Source organism: Thunnus albacares, chromosome 3, assembly GCF_914725855.1.
Source record: "Thunnus albacares chromosome 3, fThuAlb1.1, whole genome shotgun sequence".
In the NCBI taxonomy this organism is placed as follows: Eukaryota; Metazoa; Chordata; class Actinopteri; order Scombriformes; family Scombridae; genus Thunnus; species Thunnus albacares.
In genome coordinates, this window is record NC_058108.1 from 19,065,680 (window position 1) to 19,083,975 (window position 18,296).

General features: G+C 39.8%; 1 protein-coding gene across 4 annotated transcripts in view; it reads left to right on the plus strand.

The window, feature by feature from the left end:
* Positions 1-5,143: 5,143 nt before the first annotated feature.
* The window catches only part of zcchc7 (zinc finger, CCHC domain containing 7), a 52,132-nt gene continuing 38,979 nt past the window's right edge, over positions 5,144-18,296 (plus strand). The window contains exons 1-4 of one of the 4 annotated variants that reach the window (XM_044346817.1): positions 5,144-5,272; positions 7,911-7,979; positions 10,274-10,925; positions 12,632-12,887. In XM_044346817.1, coding sequence (XP_044202752.1) covers positions 10,380-10,925; positions 12,632-12,887 — 802 coding nt within the window. In that variant the 5' untranslated portion in view covers positions 5,144-5,272; positions 7,911-7,979; positions 10,274-10,379. Of the gene's footprint in view, positions 5,273-7,508; positions 7,530-7,910; positions 7,980-10,273; positions 10,926-12,631; positions 12,888-18,296 lie in introns of those variants that run through there. The other 3 variants (XM_044346816.1, XM_044346815.1, XM_044346818.1) reach the window with 3 other exon arrangements.

Sequence of the window (18,296 nt, forward strand, 5' to 3'; positions counted from 1 at the left end):
ATGAGCAGGACCGTTAAATGGCAATATTGGATTTTTATATGATTTTTGCATCAATGTGATGAAATACTTTGATTTGTCAGGTGATTCTATCCATAAACAGTTTCTTAATTGATTTTTTCCAGAAAATGTACTATATCACGATGTACATCAATGTCACAATATAAAATTACTCTATATATACAGTGATTAAAAATGTTACTCATATTGTCAACTTCAACTATCAAGAATTTCACAAGAAAAAAAGAGGGGGAAAAAAACATAATTTTGTGTAAACAGGAGTGGGTTTTTTTTTATTTCTTTATTAACTAGTGACCCCTAAGATTTTTGTGGTCCCGACCCCCAGGTCGGGAACTACTGGTCTGAGAAAATGACCATGTAATCACAAAGTTTTTTGCTGTCAGCTCTGTACTATGTCCTGGCTAAAAGAGGCAAAAATGAGCATAAAAAAAGAACATAAACAGCAGTATGTGAATCTTCTTCATTGTATCATAAGTCAGAGTTAAAGCTAGTGATGTGGAAGAGGTGTCAATTTTAGGGGTATATTACATATTCCATGTCTGAAAACTAAAGTACAATTTCAGTATAGGACCGAGAAACCGAAGAAATATTCTTTTACACGGCACAGAATTCCAGGTTATGCCCCTGTGTCAAGTCATCATGCCCCTACGGCTGTGTTTTATCATTTGTTTCTTCCTGCATGTGAGCTTTGCCTCTGATTAGTACATGCTCCACTTGGCATATTAACTCCAGAATCTACTGAATCTCTTTAATACAACCACCAGTTTCTTATCCTGCAAAGCTATTTGCTGCTGTGATATCTATTAGAATTAATGCAAATATAACACCTCTGTTTATATGATTGAAAAGATCAAACTTTTACTGAAGTGATATGACAGTGTGAAAAAAAACCCTGGTGATGGGGCTTTAGGTTCACGAATGCTGTACATCCACTATATGTGAATGACTGCAGCAGAGAGGGCCCCATATGGGTGATGCATGGGAGCCATTTTTGTTCAGAAGCGCTGATCCAGGGCAAGTCTCTTTTTTTTCAGAGGGAATTCCTCCTGCCTGGCTGCTTTAATACAGGCTGACTGGTTGTATTTACATACATACAGTAACAAGGAAGCCTGCACCAACAGCAGAAAAGGAAGCAGTATGATGTTTTTTAACAGAACTCCCTTTACAGAACTGAAACAAGCTGATGTAATCAGTTACCGTTACAATCCACATCTGAGCAGGTGTTAAATGTGTCTTGAAAAGACATTTGTTCTACATTTCAGACCTTACACTTACCTCTAGGGTTTCAACTGACAGTAATATTCATTATTGTTTTCCTAATTGATTTATTAATTGTTGATCATCAAAAGTTCCCAGAGTTCATGTCAAATGTCTTGACACCAGACATCAACACTCCTAAATACAAAGGTACTGAGTTTTCTTTCATAGAAGACAAAGAAAACCTGAAAATATTCACATTTGAGAAGATAGAACCGGTGATTTTTTTCCTCCAATTTTTGCTTAAAAAGTAAACTAAATCATTGCAGATTAATTTCTTGTAGTTGATTAATCATTTCAGCTCCACTTATTTCCGTAACAACTGCACTATGGACTAAATATTTCACATTTTTTCACTCTGCACCACAGATTCACCAGAGAACACAATATGCTATTTTGGATTTTAGTACAGTTTCTGTGAAATCCTGTCATTAATGTTTCATCACACTGACTAAATCCAGGTAATAGCAGTGTTGAGGACACAGTTGGGTCTTCAGACAAGTACGTCTGTCCACAAATGACCATCAGTCGCAGAATATTGCCAATAAGCCACACTGGCTGACAAGAATCCTATATAGATAAAACACTCCATTCAGAGTGTTGGCCACAGCGTCTGGCTCCAAATGAAAGCAGGAGCCACCATGGCATATACAAACACCATCAAATACGAGCAATGACATGCTTCTTTTAACTCCTTCTCTTCAATAACGATTATTCATCAGGCAGAACCATCCCTTTGGAATGTGTGATTGGAAATCAGGGGACTTTAAATCCCTGTCCTGGACACTCCATCCATCTTCAACACGCCACTGGTCTGAACGCTTGGAGATGAACCGCTGAACCAGATGCCTCCATTCAGCCGGTCTACCTCTACCTTTTTTAAAATAATAATAGTAAATACCAGCAAATGCATGGAACCCAAAATCAGGCAGCCACATCACAATTTCACTGAGGCAGTGAGGCATCCCGAACCTGCATCCAATTTAGGGAGAAACGGGGGAGCAGAGGCGGCAGAGGGCCCCCCATATGCACTTCCCAAAAACAAAACAGATGCAGGATATTAAGTGTGTGTGTGTGTGTGTGTGTGTGTGTGTGTGTGTGTGTATGAGATGCATACATAGACTGAAAGAGGTGATTGTGTTGAGACGCAAAGTGCAGCCTAACCTTTGGAAGGAAACAATCCAAACTCAGTGATGGCCTTTCCCTGTGTTGACACGCATGGAGAAACCTCTGGAATCAGATGGCATTCACCCTCTGATTCCCTATCACAGCGCCATTCGCTCACTATTATTATGACAGTGATGCCTACAGTTGAATATACAGAGTTCACAATTATTATCATGATACTGAAGGGAGGAAAAGATGGATGTTAATGTTACACAGTCTGCACGAGAGCCAGGATGGCATAATTTTGCTGTATTCAACTTGTAATAAATATGACTGATGGCGATAGCTCGTCTGTTGAATTACATTTACATATAGATTTACATTCCCATCAACATGTAATAATAGCACAGGCCTGAGGGTCCATACTAGTCGCTCAGACATGCATGCACACACTCAGTGCACATATTCTGACATTTCATAGCTAATATTTGTGCCGTATTGGAGAAGGTGAAAACGCCTTGCATCCATCAGAGTGACAACAGTGTATATAGTGAAAAACAGTGCAGGGCTCTGCTGGATCTTTTGTCTGCAGAAAAAGATATGATGCCTTACAAGTAAAGCAGCCCAGTTGACAATTCAAAGACAACTTTAATAATGACATTTTATGATCACAATAATGTAGTTGATGGGTTATTCTCTGTGCACAAAGAATATGTGCCATTAAAGGCTCACAATATTTTGCATAACATTAGAGCTCAATCAGTGCTGTAAGTATGTTTTTGTGCAAGTGTTTTTAGGCATTTTGCTTTTATATGATAGTGACAGTAAAGAATTGACAGGAAATGAAGGGACAGAAAGAGATGGGGAATGACATGCAACAAACTTCCCCCAGCCGGACTTGAACCAAGGACGCCATGACGGCAAGGTCAGCATCCCAAACCCCTTAGCTATCAGTAGAAATTCACTTAAGATCTGTTATTTTTTAAGTATTATCATAACTGGATTTCTGTTTCTTTTGTCAGACCTGAACAGTTTTGTATGATGATTTATCAGTCAGCCTAAAGATCCAGAAATATTCCTTAGGCCTCTCTCACAAGCAAACAAACAAACAAACAAACAAAACTATTAAAGAATAAGACTGTTGATTATCTATATTTTTCTTATTGTCAATAAATCTCACATACAAAGACAAACCAACAATGAATTTATCCTACTTACAAGTAAAAATCTTATTGCTGTTATTAGTCTTTGGAGCTGTTTCTAAACAAGCTACTGTAATCCTATTTTTCCAGGGCGAAGGAATGTGTTGCCTAGTGCAACGGTGTGGCTCATTGGTGTGTTTTTAATAGTTTTTGGACAACAACATGGCACAGATGAATAAGATATATGTGGCTTTGGATACACACACAATACTTGTAAATAGGATGAGTTCATTGGTAGTTTGGCTCTGCACTTGAGATTTGTTGACAATAAGAAAAATATAGAAAATCACTAGATTCATCCTTTAAATTTACATTATTGAAAATGTATTTTTTCTATATCTTTAAATCTTCCCATCATCTAAATTTACCACCTGCCCCTGTGAGAGGTGCTGACTCCCAGAACCTCTTGGCTAAATGTCTAAATGGATTTCATAGATTCACAGTCTTGGTTGTTATAGACCATTTTAGTAGGAAAAAAAAACTCCTACAAGGAAACGGTTTGGTAATCCTATAATTATACCAATTATACTAGTACTATAAACTCCACATCGCATTAAAACATTGTTCTCCCTTTAAGATATCAGGAGAATATTACAGGATTATAATCTCAGGGGATGAAACCAAATCCAGATGAACAAGCAGTGAACATTGAACGTCCTTGTCAGTACATAATTCATTCAGATCCACAGTTACCACTGAGGATATTAAGGTCAATGTTTTAGCATTTTTGACTTAAATGCTGAGTCTTTGACTCTCTTGAAGTGCAGTTTACCCTCCATTAATGTATTGCAATTTATGCTACAAATTAGGCTATTTTCAGGCAAACTGGGAAAAAGGAAAACTCAAATAATATACAGACTGTTTTGGTGTCTAGTTTAAGTTATCTGCTTTGGGATGTATGGACGTGACTTGGAGTCACAACCTCAGTTTTGTAAGATCCTGGTTATAGTCCTGAGTATTTCATTTATATGCTTTGGATGCTTAGGTTAACTTAAAGTTCCTCTCTAATCAAAAATATGTTTTCCTTCTTGTTCCTACATTTGGATGTTTGCACATTCATCTGCTGAAAATGGAAAGTTTCTCTGTTTCTCAATGAAAAAACAATTTTAAGAGGTGGGCATACGAGCATTATTTGTGACATCACAACTAGTTTGACGGCCAATCCTGGTCCAATATTCAACTTATATAAGTGTGATGTGGAAACTTGAAGCATCCAGTGCACACACAAACACTAAGAATAGACTTTCCAGTGAAGTAGGAGCCATCTTGTCTCCAGCAGTTTAACTTCTCAAATGAAATATATTTGCATATTCATAGATCCTGGAATTTTTTAATGAGGGAGAAGGAGCGGATGTAATTTTAAGGATTTTAATGAGATAATTTAACTTTTTTTGGTGGAAAAAAAACATATTAGACATACATTATTACTCAAAGTAGAATGTTTTTATACATCTTAAAAGACATCTCTGGAGGGGATCTTTAAACAAACAAAATCACAACAGCTGACAGTTTCACTACAGCCTCCTGTACTCTCTCTCATGGGTTTTGGCCTGACAGAGTGAAACGTTACGGTCGGCCAACCTCTTTTCTTTGGACAAACCCGGATGTTAATCGTCTGTCTCCCTCTGGCTGGAAGCGAGAGAGCAGCCTCCGACACATGTAACCTCTTCAGTTTGTTGGATAAAAAGGTGAGCTTATGACTATTGACAATAAACATGAAACATGCTCAGTGTTGGCGTGACGTAGGACGGCTACAGTCGCCATTATTGTCTCTCTTTCCTGCATGTTTGAGACTGAAGTGCTTCATTGTTTACATCCGGCTGCTGTGCTGGTTATAAACACGTGGACAGACAGGAAGGACACATGCTAACTAGGGATAGTCGATAATTAGAAATAACTTGAAGTAGTCACTACTCAGCGGCTGTTTAATTTATCTCTTTGGTGTTTTGGGGCGAGATAAGTTTGACTCATTTAACTGTAGCTTCAAACAAGAGCTAGCATTTGCCTCAGTCTATCTGGTAGCTTGTTAGCATTTAGCTAGCCGGGGCTAGCACCAGGCTAACTAACTGAAGTTACTAATTACTTACAAAACTGAGATTTCTGCCGTTTCTTGGTAATTATAGTGTAATCAATCATATCTGTGTGGCTCAGGATCACATCCCGTCACTCTCCCCAGTGTGTTTACTTGAGGAAGCAAACACCATGGCAACCACACATCAAATCAGTACATTGATTACTTCATTTGTCATATTTCCCCCTCCTAAAATAATCCCTATGAAAGGGCCACCCATAAATGCATTGACTAAACAGCAGTGGTGATATGATTTGTTTTTAATTCTGTCATAAACAATATACATTCAACATACCTTAAAGGATAAGTTCACAAGTGTGTCGTAAAACAACAGTCAAGTGTCTATATGAACATTGAAATAGATTTTCCTTGCTGTAATCATTCCTCCTGCTCATACTGGCTATTAAAGAATCCCCTTCAAATGTGCATTCAGTGTAAGTGGTTGGGTCCAAAATCCACATTTTGTTCAAAAATGCATGAAGGAAGTTTATCTGAAGCTAATATTAGGCTTCAGCAGTCTGAGTTAGTCATATCAAGTGGTTATCTGTCACATTTACAGTCTTTGTAGCATAAAATTCTATCTTTGTGTTTCTTGATTTGACTAATTTGAATGGCTTCATTTTAGCTTCAGATAAACTTTTAAATACATTTTTGCATAGAAGGAGACTTGTGGATTTTGGCCTCCATCACTTACATTGTAAGTGCATTATGAAGAGATCTTCTAATGGTCATTATGAACAAGAGGAACGATAATGGCAAGAAAAACATGTTTCAATGTTCATTTGGGCACCTGACTGTTGTTTAAAACAGACTTGGAAAAACTGTGAACCTGTCCCTTAAGTACTCACAAAACAAGACATTTGAGGACGTCACCTTGGCCTTAGTTGTGTTGTTTCACCCTATTCTGACATTTTATAGACCGAACAACTAATTGATTAATGGAGAAAATGATTGACAATTTAATCAGTAATGAAAATAATCATTACCTGCAGCCCAAAAAGTAACATTAAATGGAAATGCTCAAAAACAAGTACCTCAGAATTGCATTTAAAGGCCCTGCAAACCCCCACAGGTGTTTACAATTATTCTGACTGATTAGACACCTCTGCTCAGGTTGAAGTTAGGTTGAGCTCCGCGTGGATATACATTCCTTTAACTAATAAGAATGATAAAAGTGCAATATGTCCCACCCTAACAGGAGAAACAAAGCTAATAGGAGAGTTAGGTGGATATCCATCAAACAGTCTGTATAAAGACCTGAGAAGAGATCCAATTCGCCAAAATAAGTAAAAACAGACACAAACACACAGGTGTTTTCAGTTGTTTTAGTTAATTAGGCCTCTGCTTTGGTTTATGTTGCACAGAACTATATTGGGAATTTCCTGAGGTCACCAAACTCTATGAACCAATAGGCACAGAGGTGTTGCTAGTATCATTAACAATGGCTTTGTTCAATTCGAGCGTCCGCTAATGACAGTACGATAGTGATCCGGGATGCACAATACCTGAGGCAGCTAAATGGAATCAGCCAGCATTAATTTTATTATTTAAACATGAGCTTTTCCTACTGTGACAAGTCAGAATGTCTTCCATGGTGAGATAGGCCTATTAGATGCGACAAAGCTAATAGTAGAGTCAGGGAGATGTCAGTCAAGTACAGTCTGTACACACCCACACAGTCCTGAGAAGGGCTTTAATTATATAGATAAGTGAAAACACCTGTGTTGGTGGACCATGACTGCGCAGGGGCTTTAAGTACAGTACTTGAGTAAATGCACTTAGTTACGTTCCACCACTGCAGTCAATTGTCGGCTTCAGGTTTCTGTGCACAGCTAAACTTTTTACACATAAATGACACTCTCCCTCAGCAGCTGGTAAGACTCTTCTTTCTGTCCTTTTAATCCCCAGCGGGCGGCTTGTGACTGTGTAGCGTGGCGTTTCTGCCGTGTGTGCGGTCTGGGAGCCAATCATCTCCAGCCATCATGGCACAGACACGCAGGACTGGACAGAGCAATGGGCCGGTGCCATTTCTCTGTCCACTGTGTGTGTGTATGTGAGAGACAGAGAGAGATAGAGATAGAGAGAGAGAGAGAGAGAGAGGGAAAAAGACGAACAGAGATTGGGAAAATTAGCAACACAGCATGCGTTTTATAGCATGTCACAAGGAGATAATTTCACAGCTTCTAACATAGGCATTCAAAGTGAGTCCCAGATGAAGTCTTGTTAAACTGTTTGCTGACATCCTCACCTCGCAGGTGATGAACTTGGAGCTGTTTCTTGGCACCAAAGCGCTGATGAAACAGTCCACAGGTAAAAGAAAAAAAGTGAGTGCAACTGAACCGTGCTCTTCCTCAGCTTTGTTAACAAGACCTTATGGATTTCAGAAGAAGACCAAAGTCTGTGCCCTTTCTCTAATTGATGTTGGCCTGTCACCACTTATTCTTCAGTGCTGTAGATAATAGTGAAAGTATTTATATACTTTGGTCACTGAAAAGTCTCTATTTTGATTGGCTGGAAGGTGTGGATTAAATTTTAGTAATCTGTTACCTGTTTGTTTGCAATTCTAAATTAATGCTCTGGTAGGGCGATATGGACAGAATCAAATATCACAATATTTTGGACCAAGTACCTTGATATGGATATTTCAACAGTATTGTAGGGATGATGATGATCAGTAATGTGGAAATAATGACTAAGTGCATAAAGGCAAATAACAGAACAGCTAGAACAGTCTGGTAAGTCCAGAAAATTACAAAAAATCACTTGACTGAAATGCAGCCTTTAAAACAAGGGAAAGACAACACTTATGCCATATCACGATATTATGATAACCAAAATCTAAGATGATATCTGGTCTAATGTCACGATATTGATATAATATCCATATATTACCCAGCGCTATGATCCAATATTAAACTGTAGTTAAGGACAGCAACAATGAGACTTAGCTAAAGAGATGCAGTTTATTCTTGTTTGCATGAATCTGGACATCGAAACCAACCAACAGTAGGTAGAGGAAATGGAGGACATTTGTGGTGCAGCTGCAGGGGAAAGCAGAGAGGTAACTAGAACAAAACTACACAGAAAATAAAGAGATGTGAAGAAGTCACAGGTAATTGGGAGAAGAAAAGAGAGAATGATAGAGAGCTAGTGTCATTGTGTGTGTGTGTCTCATGTATTAGCATACATTTGGATGTGTTCTAACACAGGCACAAACTGCTAAGTGCTGCCGGAGCTGGAAAGGCTACTGATACTACTGATACTGAGCAGGATGCAGCAGTGTTCAGCTTTGAGTATGTCCAGAATTTGAGAGCAATCACTAAAATCACTCTCCTGATTTTAAAACTCCTGGCCCAGCCTCCTGGACCCCTTCCGGTTATGCTAGATGTTGCCTAGCAACACAAGCAGTGGGGATTTTTATTTTATTATTTCGTGATGTTTAAAACTGTAAAACAAGATCAAAACTACTTATATGAGAATGACTGATATTTTTGAATTTGATGACATATTGCATTTTGATGGCAAGTGGCTGTGATATAAGCAGGATAATAGAAAGCTGAAGTGAAACCGAAGCTTCTGGGTTTTGTTCCAGTAGTAGAAAAACCTCATTTCAAAACTCACTAACATTTCTAATAATTCAATTACCTGAAAATCCAGCCTTCCAGCAGAATCTTTCTCAATAGTATCGTTTTGTTTCTCACTTCATATGTTTAGATAAGGATGGTAATTTAAGGAAAAAGTTCTAATATGGTTGTCAGTCTGTTTTTATCAGCCTTAAACAAACCCCTGCACCATTGTGGGTTAAACATTATGCTTTGACAAAAGAGTTGAGCCTATTGACAAGACGAGGGGGCCACAGTTAGTACAGAGAGGCCATGTTTTGGGTGTTTTCCCTTATGTATTTCCATGTAATGGACAGTTTAAAAGTGAAAATACTTTCCCTTTTCTTTAAAACAGTCCTGATATTAGTTTACCAATCAGATACTCTAGATTAGTGTATCGGGCCTCATCCAGGTGTGACCGCACCATGTTAAATACATTAAGAGAATGAAACTGGAAAGGGAAAAACAGCTTCTATATTTACTTATTTTTTATCTTTTGGGTTTGATTTTCCAATAACATCACTTTTGAGCACAGTACTTTTGAGCTGCTGATTCTTAAACAGAAGGTGATACAACTTCTGAACTGCACTTGAATACACCGCCTGGAAGACTTATATTATTAGTTGATTGACAGAAAAGTAATCTGCAACTATATTTATTTAAGTTACTTTAAAGCTAGTTTTGGCTTCTCAGTTTTGGGTATTTGCTGGATTTCTTAGTATCGTATGACCGTAAATGGAAAATCTGTGGGTTTGGAACAGGCAAGAATTTTTGAACACTTGAGATTGTGATTTATATTAATATATTAATATGATATTAAGTGAGCATAATTTACAAATGAGTTGTCAGTTCCTTAAAGTGCAATTTTTACATTACATCATTAATACATTATTACACATACATTAGTTTTTACTTATTTAAGATTGAAATGTAATAATAATTTATTAATTGTGATGACTTGATTACTATAATAACCCATCTTTGTTTTTGTGTCTGTGTTTTATCCCTGCACTCAGCTTCAGTCACTGAGGTCACCGTGCTTCAAGGTGTGAGTGTTTGTGTGTGTGTGTGTGTGTTGGCAAGGTGTGTGTATGTGTGTATTGAGAGTGCTTTGTAGTGGTGATGTACTGTAGCTACCAGGACCGTGAGGAGTTGGAGGATGATCTCTACCAAGAAGATGACAGGGACTCTGACGGGTCAGAGGCCAACAGCGAGCTGGAGTTCCGCCTCTACAGCCAGCTCCACTACTCCTCCAATGCTGGAGAGGTAGAGGAGCAGGAGGACAAAGGAGACGAGGGAGAGGGACAGGGTCAGGACAGCCAGCAGCTTGAGGAGACCAAGAAGACTGCAAACGTTGATGGAGATGGAGAACTGGAATGCACTGCAGAAATCAGGCCTCCATCATCTAATGCTGTCAAGCTACAACAAGACCTGAAGAAGAAGAAGAAGAAGAAGAAGGTAGAGAAATGTGATAAACAGAAGAAGGGGAAAAGTCACCTTAAAGACCAGAGGTCGTCATTATCACTTTTTGAGGAGGTCATCGTCATTGACTCTGGTCCTGATGTTATCTCCATCTCTGAGGATGACACTGCCGATGATGACATAGGGGTCTGTGCCTTAAAGGGTCGGAGTTTACACCAGCAGCAGACATCCACCCCGGCCCAACAGGTAGAGAAGAAGAGAGTGAGGTGTGTGTGTGTGTGTGTGTGTGTGTGTGTGTGTGTGTGTGTGTGTGTGTGTGTGTGTGTGTGTGTGTGTGTGTGTGTGAGAGAGAGAGAGATTGCTCTGGTATATGAAATTGTCTACTGTTTGGATCAGATTAGTCAGTTGGGTCAGTTAGTTTCAATCACTGCATGAGGTGATTACTGAACTACAACCTAGACAGACTGCTCTTTTATCTGCTATAAATCAGTGTCACCTAGCTTTCCCTTAGCTATTATTAAATTTACTTTGACATAATTTTTATTACCAGAGAACATTTCTCCCGTATTGTCTTAGGTCAGGGGTTTTCAAAGTCTGACACTGTAGGTCCACCTCAGACAAAGCTGAAACAACTACTTGCATGCTCAATTCTGAGCATTAGTAATGCCATGAAAATATCAATAGTGCAACATGAAAAAAGCTGATATTAATGGATTTTGTCACTCTGATTATTATTCTTTGTTCCTTGTCTTATTTCAGTTTGAGGGATAATAATGCTCTCAGTTTTGAAACTACAGTTCCCATAATGCTTTGGGGGATGTAAACAGAAAGCATAAGTTGCCATGGATTTAGGGAGCTGTGAACCCTGTTCTTTTAGCTTGTATTTGTTTAAATTTTGGCAAATTGACACCATGAAAAGTCATGCCAAATAAGCTATGATCGGTTCCTGTTTGCATTGTACCCATGTATGTACAGACAACTGTGACTGGATTTCTTTGATACTGAAGAAAACTTAAAAACGTGATGATTCTTTGGCAAGTTATAGTGAGCGCCTTTTTTCTGTCATTTCTAAAGAGATTTATGGACTTTTTTTGTGATGCACATCAGAGATCATGATATCCTTGTGAAGCACAGGTCACAATGAATCTAAAAATATGCGTATCATGTCCGTGTGTTCAGAATTGACTTAATTATGACTCAAAGAAGCAGTGTCAGTACGCCATCAATTATATAACAGTGTTATTGTGACAACTAATGCTTCATTCTTGCAGTGAATGACTGAAGTGAGGAATCCAAGTTTGATTGCCTTTTTCAGAAGGTCTGTATTATTAAGGACCAAGTCGGATATATATGACATTTTACTTTCCCAGGTCTAATTACGACTTGGTTGCCATTGTGAACACAGCAACTGCTATATCACATGAATGCACAATAAGTCACCATTCAGTGCATTCTTATACTTTATAGTTGGCAAAAAAACATCAACGATCTTTATCTGTCCTCCATCCTCACTTCGCATTTGTTGTTCTGGCATGACACTACCTAACCTTCGTAGGTGAAACACATGACGTAATGTTTTCATTCTGGGAGATCCCTTGTTTTCTTCACTCTGAATTTGCAGTTCTGGGCAGCCACTTGGCCAATATCAGCTGCTGTAGCTTCCTGATTGCTGTTGCAGAGTTGAGCTTCAGCAACCAGTGGGGCATGTAGCAGTGCTCTCAAATGACTTGTTGCAGTAGGAGAGCATTGGCCAAAAGTTGAACTGCAGCTTTTTTTTTAATGATGGCAAGGTGATAGGTTTTGTTAACAATGGCCATTTTTCTTAGAAGAAGAAGAGACCTTGGACAGTTATCTTGATTTTCTTTCACTTTGAAACTCGTAGGTAGGGTTTGATCAGTTGCAAAATGGTGCAACTGAAAACTTTGTATTGAAATTTTTGTTTGGTTATCTAGACATCCCAGAAAAGGAGGAAGAATCTCATAGTCCCAGTGGCTGTGGACTCAAGCAGCTCGGAATCTGATTCAGAAGAATCGGAGTCCAAACCTGAGACTGATTCATCTGATTCATCTGATTCATCTGATTCGTCTGAGTCGTCTGAGTCGTCTGATTCAGACGGTCTGGAGAACTGGATGCTCCTGGGTCGAGGAAATCAGGATGGAGACCAGACGATCTCACTTAACCTGGAGGGCGGGTCTGACAGTAATGCAGGTGTGTGTGTGTGTATTTATTTATATATACGTTGTTTATGCGTATGCACTGTTTATACTGGGTGTGTTGAGCGTTGTTCAGAGCTTTGTGATGTTTTTGTGCATTTAAATATGTGTGACCAGGAGAATGAAAGAACAGAGTCATTAAGTATGGTCCAGCTCATTCAAAACACTTACCCTACCTGCAGCACATTGATAAGGAGCGGGCACAGCGATGGGCCGCACTGTGAACAATCTGCCGTTCGCGTGCATGTTTGTATGTACATATGCAGCATCTGTGTCTGCATGTTTACGAATTTGTAAGCTCTTAGCATTCCTGGCACTGTCTGCCCAGTCGCTCGCTTCTCGGATGCATCTTTAAGTATGTTTGTGTGCATTATGTATTGATATGTGCGTGCAGGCTTGTGCAAGTGTGAATATTTGTGTTTATAAAATATTCCAGTTCTAATCAGCATGCATGTGTACATACACACACATACCAACAGTCATAACGCTAATGCCAAAAACAAACAAACGGAGAGATGGGGGTAATCAAAAAATGAATAAAAATGTTCCCTGCAAATCTCTTCAGATCTACACATTATCTTAACCTGCAGCCTCAGCAACCTCTTCAGCTCCTCTCCACTCCCCCCACCCCCCTTCTCCCTCCTACCTAACACTCTTCCATCTCATTCTTTTATCCTATTTTCTCACTATTGTGCTCCCTCTCTCTCCTGCTCTCCCTCCCTCTGTCTCTCTCTCACCGTTTCTTCCTCATTTGAATTTCCCTGGGCTGATGTTTCTGCAAGAGTGCTCACTGCCTCCTTTACACACAACTGGGCTAAAGGAGGGGGTCTGGAGCTGATGGGAAGGCTTGAGGTTTTGGCCTGGTTTTGGGAGGAAAGGAGGATTTTAGGTTTCTGTCTCCCCCCCCCCCCCCCCCCCCCCCACCCTCTCTCTCTCGTCTGGCTTCTCTCTGTGATCTTTGGAGCTTGACCTCATGTCTGCACATGGGGGGTCATGGGTGTGGTGTGAAAGGGGTCTTAAAGTGAGAGGGATTGGGGGAGGGTTTTGTCAAAAAAAGGAAATGAAGGTAACGAAATTTCAGGGACGAGCCTTAAATGCCTTGAGCTGTTTTCCAGTTTCCGTGCTACACACTAAGCAGGTGTTGAGTAAACAAGTAAATTAAAGGATAAGGCTGCTGATATTCAATTTTTGTTTTGGTCAAAAAATCCCATGAAAAGAATAAAACCAATGAACTGATCCCACTAACAAATATTGTCTGTGCAGCCAAATCCTATATCTGGCTTTGGTTTATTCTTCTCGGCCACAGAGCTCCATTGTTGTCCAAATTTCATTAAAGGGGACCTGTTATGCTCATGTCCATATTTTATTTTTGGAGTCCATTAGAATAACATTGATTTATGATTCACAGTTCAAAAAACTCCTTATTCATCTTATACTGGGCCTTTATGCAGCCCCTCAATTCAGCCTCTGTCTCTAACAGGCAGTCTTAGCTCCTGTCTCTGTAAAGCTCCCCTCCTGATGAGTCCACTCTGTTCTGATTGGCCAGCTTTCCGGTAGCCTGCCAAGGGGCAGCGTTATAAAAATAATTCGTGTGAAGTTACCGCCAATGCAAACCCAACATTTCCTGCTTTACTGCTTCAAATTAAAAGCTTTTAAATAACTAAATAATGGGAGACTTTTATTGTGAAGAATTGACAGGAAGTGAAACGTGTTGCTCATCGAATTAGTGGAGCTTCATTAGCAGCGCTAAAAACCGGTTGAAACAACAAAATCCGTAGATACTTGGAGCTCTTTGATCAACGGATCAGTTAGGAATAATGCAGGGAGTAATAGTACAAGCAGAAACAGCCACAGTGATGATGATGTTTGATGAAGGGCTGCAGACGACCAGCACACCTCCAACAGATAAACAACTTATCTTACTTTGCCCTGCAGTGTAATGGAAAACACTCACAGTGTGTCAGCTTGACTGGAGACATGGCTCAGTGTGACTACCCCCTTAACAATGGGGAAAATGCCATAATATTAGCTGAGCGGAGCAGCGAACGCGTGCGCTGTGCATGGAGCAGATGACCATATAAAGAAATCTGTCATGAGATGACATTGGCTCGGGCTGAAAGAAGAAAAAAACATATGGAAACCGAGTATTCAGAGCAGTCTGAAGCCAGTGCTTTTTGCTCACAGGGATTACTTCTACATACGTTTACCTCACTATTTGACAGTTTGGCCACGTTTAATATGAACATCCGACATAGTAACATTATATATATGACTGAAAATAAGGAAAAGCATAATAGGTCCCCTTTAAAAACACATTGTTGCAGTAGTTGACAATTTCCGTCATTGCCATTAACATGGGCATTGTCTATTTTGAGCCAATCCCACATACACCATCCTGTAAATACTCATTAGTGCACCACGTCTGTGTTAATCTGTGGATAAGAATAGTTCATAACAAATGTGCTATAAACTTCTGTTTTAGTAACATTCGCTAAAATCTACAGTGACAAGCTTTTTTAGGAAATTACTAAGTCTTTTTAAAAATTAAACTAAATATATTTGTTACTTGTTTCAGATGGGAACAGTAGGGAAGTCAGAAAGTATTGAGAGAAGGCCTGACACGTGGTTGGTATTGGTCATTTCATGGGATTTGACGATAAGGGAAATATAGAATATACCAACCAGGGTCTAAAGTAGAAGTGGGCCACTTTGCCTCAAACATAGACCACCCTTACTAACTTCATCAAATGAACTCACTTCTAACTTTTAAAACCATTAAACCAAAAGATCAACGAGGCTATTTCACACAGAAAATAAGTGTGGCTTTTTAGGCGGTCATCTGCTAATTTCCTTTTAGTACAAAATGGTAAATGTGTATTGATTTTATCTATACAAACTAGAAAAACAATGTGACATTTTTATGTAGTATGGAACTGGGATGCAGCTTCGATTAATCCTCCTCTCTTCCTGTCTGCTGGTGTGTCTTTAATACCGTTTGAAGCCAAGATAGTACACTGAATTATTTTCTTCTTCTGGGAATTTGTTTCACATACCCTTTTTATTGTACTCAGAAAGGAGAGAGAAGGCCAAGTTTAGGTCACTAAGATATGGCTGGCTGAATTTTTATGACTACAATAACCGTTACATCCATAACCCAGGGATGTTGGATAAATATAAAGATTGATTTCTGTTTTTATATGCCATGCTGTGTGTTGACTCCTGTAGTCTGAGAGCCTTGTTTGTGTGTTTTACCTTGGTGTGTGTGTGTATGTGTGTGTGCGTGCTTGCGAATGCACCGAGTAACAGGTTTGCACAGCAGTGACTAATAGTATTTGTACGCCTAAACCCCATCTCAGCATCACCATCAAATCACATTCACTACACTTAGTCTCTCCCTCTCACCTACAGAAATTGAATCCTTTCATCCTCTTTCTCATTCTGTCTCTCTCCTACATGGTGCCACTTGTTCACATACTTTTACAATCTAATCTTTTCTCACTCCCTCACATATGTTTTTTATCAAGTACATGGACATATGGACACACATGCACACGCGCACACAGCCCAAGAGGCTATCTGTCACCTGGCTGTTGGTGGGTGGATCTGTAAGGACGCTGGATAAGGAAAAGAGAAAAGATAGTAGAGAAAAGGGGGATGAGCGAGGGCCGTCTGCCTGTCTGGCAGCTATGCAGCCGCAACCAGAAGGAACAAGAGAGAAAAAATCAGGGCTTCCCAAAATCCAGCTCAGTGCCTCTCCCACCCAGAGAGCTGTGCGTGTACATTCCCGTGAATGAATCCGGGGTGTAGGCGGGGTGTGCTGAAGCTAAACTTGAATCGTAAGTGGTTAAACTTCACTCAGTGATCACACTCACTTTTTTTTTCCTCTCTCCTTTGCTCCCCCCAGTTCTCTCCCTCGCTTTTTTGTCCCTTCGGTCGTGGTCAGTGCACACCAAACTTTGTTTGAGGCTTAGAGAGTCAGCTCTGGCTCGCTATCGGGGTGGCCGATCACATCATAGTGTGTCTGAGTGTGTGTCAGTGTGTGTGTGTGTGCTTTATTTGGTGAATTAGAGAGAAGGGAGAGTGTTTTTGTGTTTATACCCAAAGGTTAGCTCTCTCTGTCTCACAGAGGAGGAAGGTAAGCTCTTTTCTTCTCCTGTCTCCTCTTAACTCCTCTCCTCTCTTCAAGCATAATTTTCTTTGTGCTGTATTTTATAGTCTTGTCATGCTGTTCAGTTTGGCTAGGCATAACAAATGTTTTCATAGTCTCATATTTGTTTGTAAAAAATGAGTGGTACAAATGTGTTCACTTGAGTATGTGTTTGACTGAATGGCATCAGAAGAAGGCTTCAGTGCTGCTCTGGGCCTGAAGCTTCTTGGACTCCCGAGACCTCAGTTGGCCTTTGTATATTTTGAAATGTGTATCATCCTAACTCACAGTGCGAGCAGAGTAAAATATGGATTTAGTTGGCTTCTCTGCGTGTTTGTGGCCGTGATTATGAGTGTGAGTGTGTGATTATGTTCAGGGCATTGGGATTGTAAAATGAGATTACAATGGCATGCAGGGTACCACACTGGGTGTGTTGTGGTGTGTGTGTGTGTGTGTGTGTGTGTGGGTGTGTTGTGGTGTGTGTTGTGGGTGTGTGGGTGGGCGGGCGGGCGCTGCAGAAGGGAGGCATGGATAGGATCAGCTCTTATCTTGGCTGCCCAGTGCCACACGAGGTGTAACGCCACACCCACACTACCACACAGTGTGTTTGAACAGGCACACACACACACACACACACACACACACACACACACCACACACCACACACCATGAAATCGCTGTGCCATAGTTTGACTTGTATTATCCAGTTTTTACAGAGGATATGCAAATTAGATTAGATTACTATGTAGGCCTAATATTAGCGCATGCAAAATAAAAATTGAGTTCAAAGCCAGATGCTTTCATTTTTCAAAAGCTTTTGATTGAACAATCATTTGACGCCGACGACCACTGAAATGTAACGACAACTGTAATCTGGTAAAAGAAACAGCAGTTTCTTTGTCATTTTGAAAAATCCCATCAGTAAGCGGTCACATTTGATGACAACCTCAAGTTCCCCAAGTTCCCTCTCTGAGTGGACATCTTATATATGTCCAAATAAATGTAATATTTGGCCTTTGGATCATTTAATCATCTAAAGATTTTATTAGAGATTATTTTATTTAGCTGCATTTAGCTCTTGTTATTCGTCAGTTTTGGACATACTGGTGCCCTTGCTTGTGGTATTCATTGTTCAGAATTGATGTGCTTATAATGTTGCTTGAACTCGCCTTAACTTTTAACTATTTTACTATAAGTATGCACAACAACTGTCTCATTTCACTTTTCATTGCTCCTCTTTTGTTCATGTCATTGCTG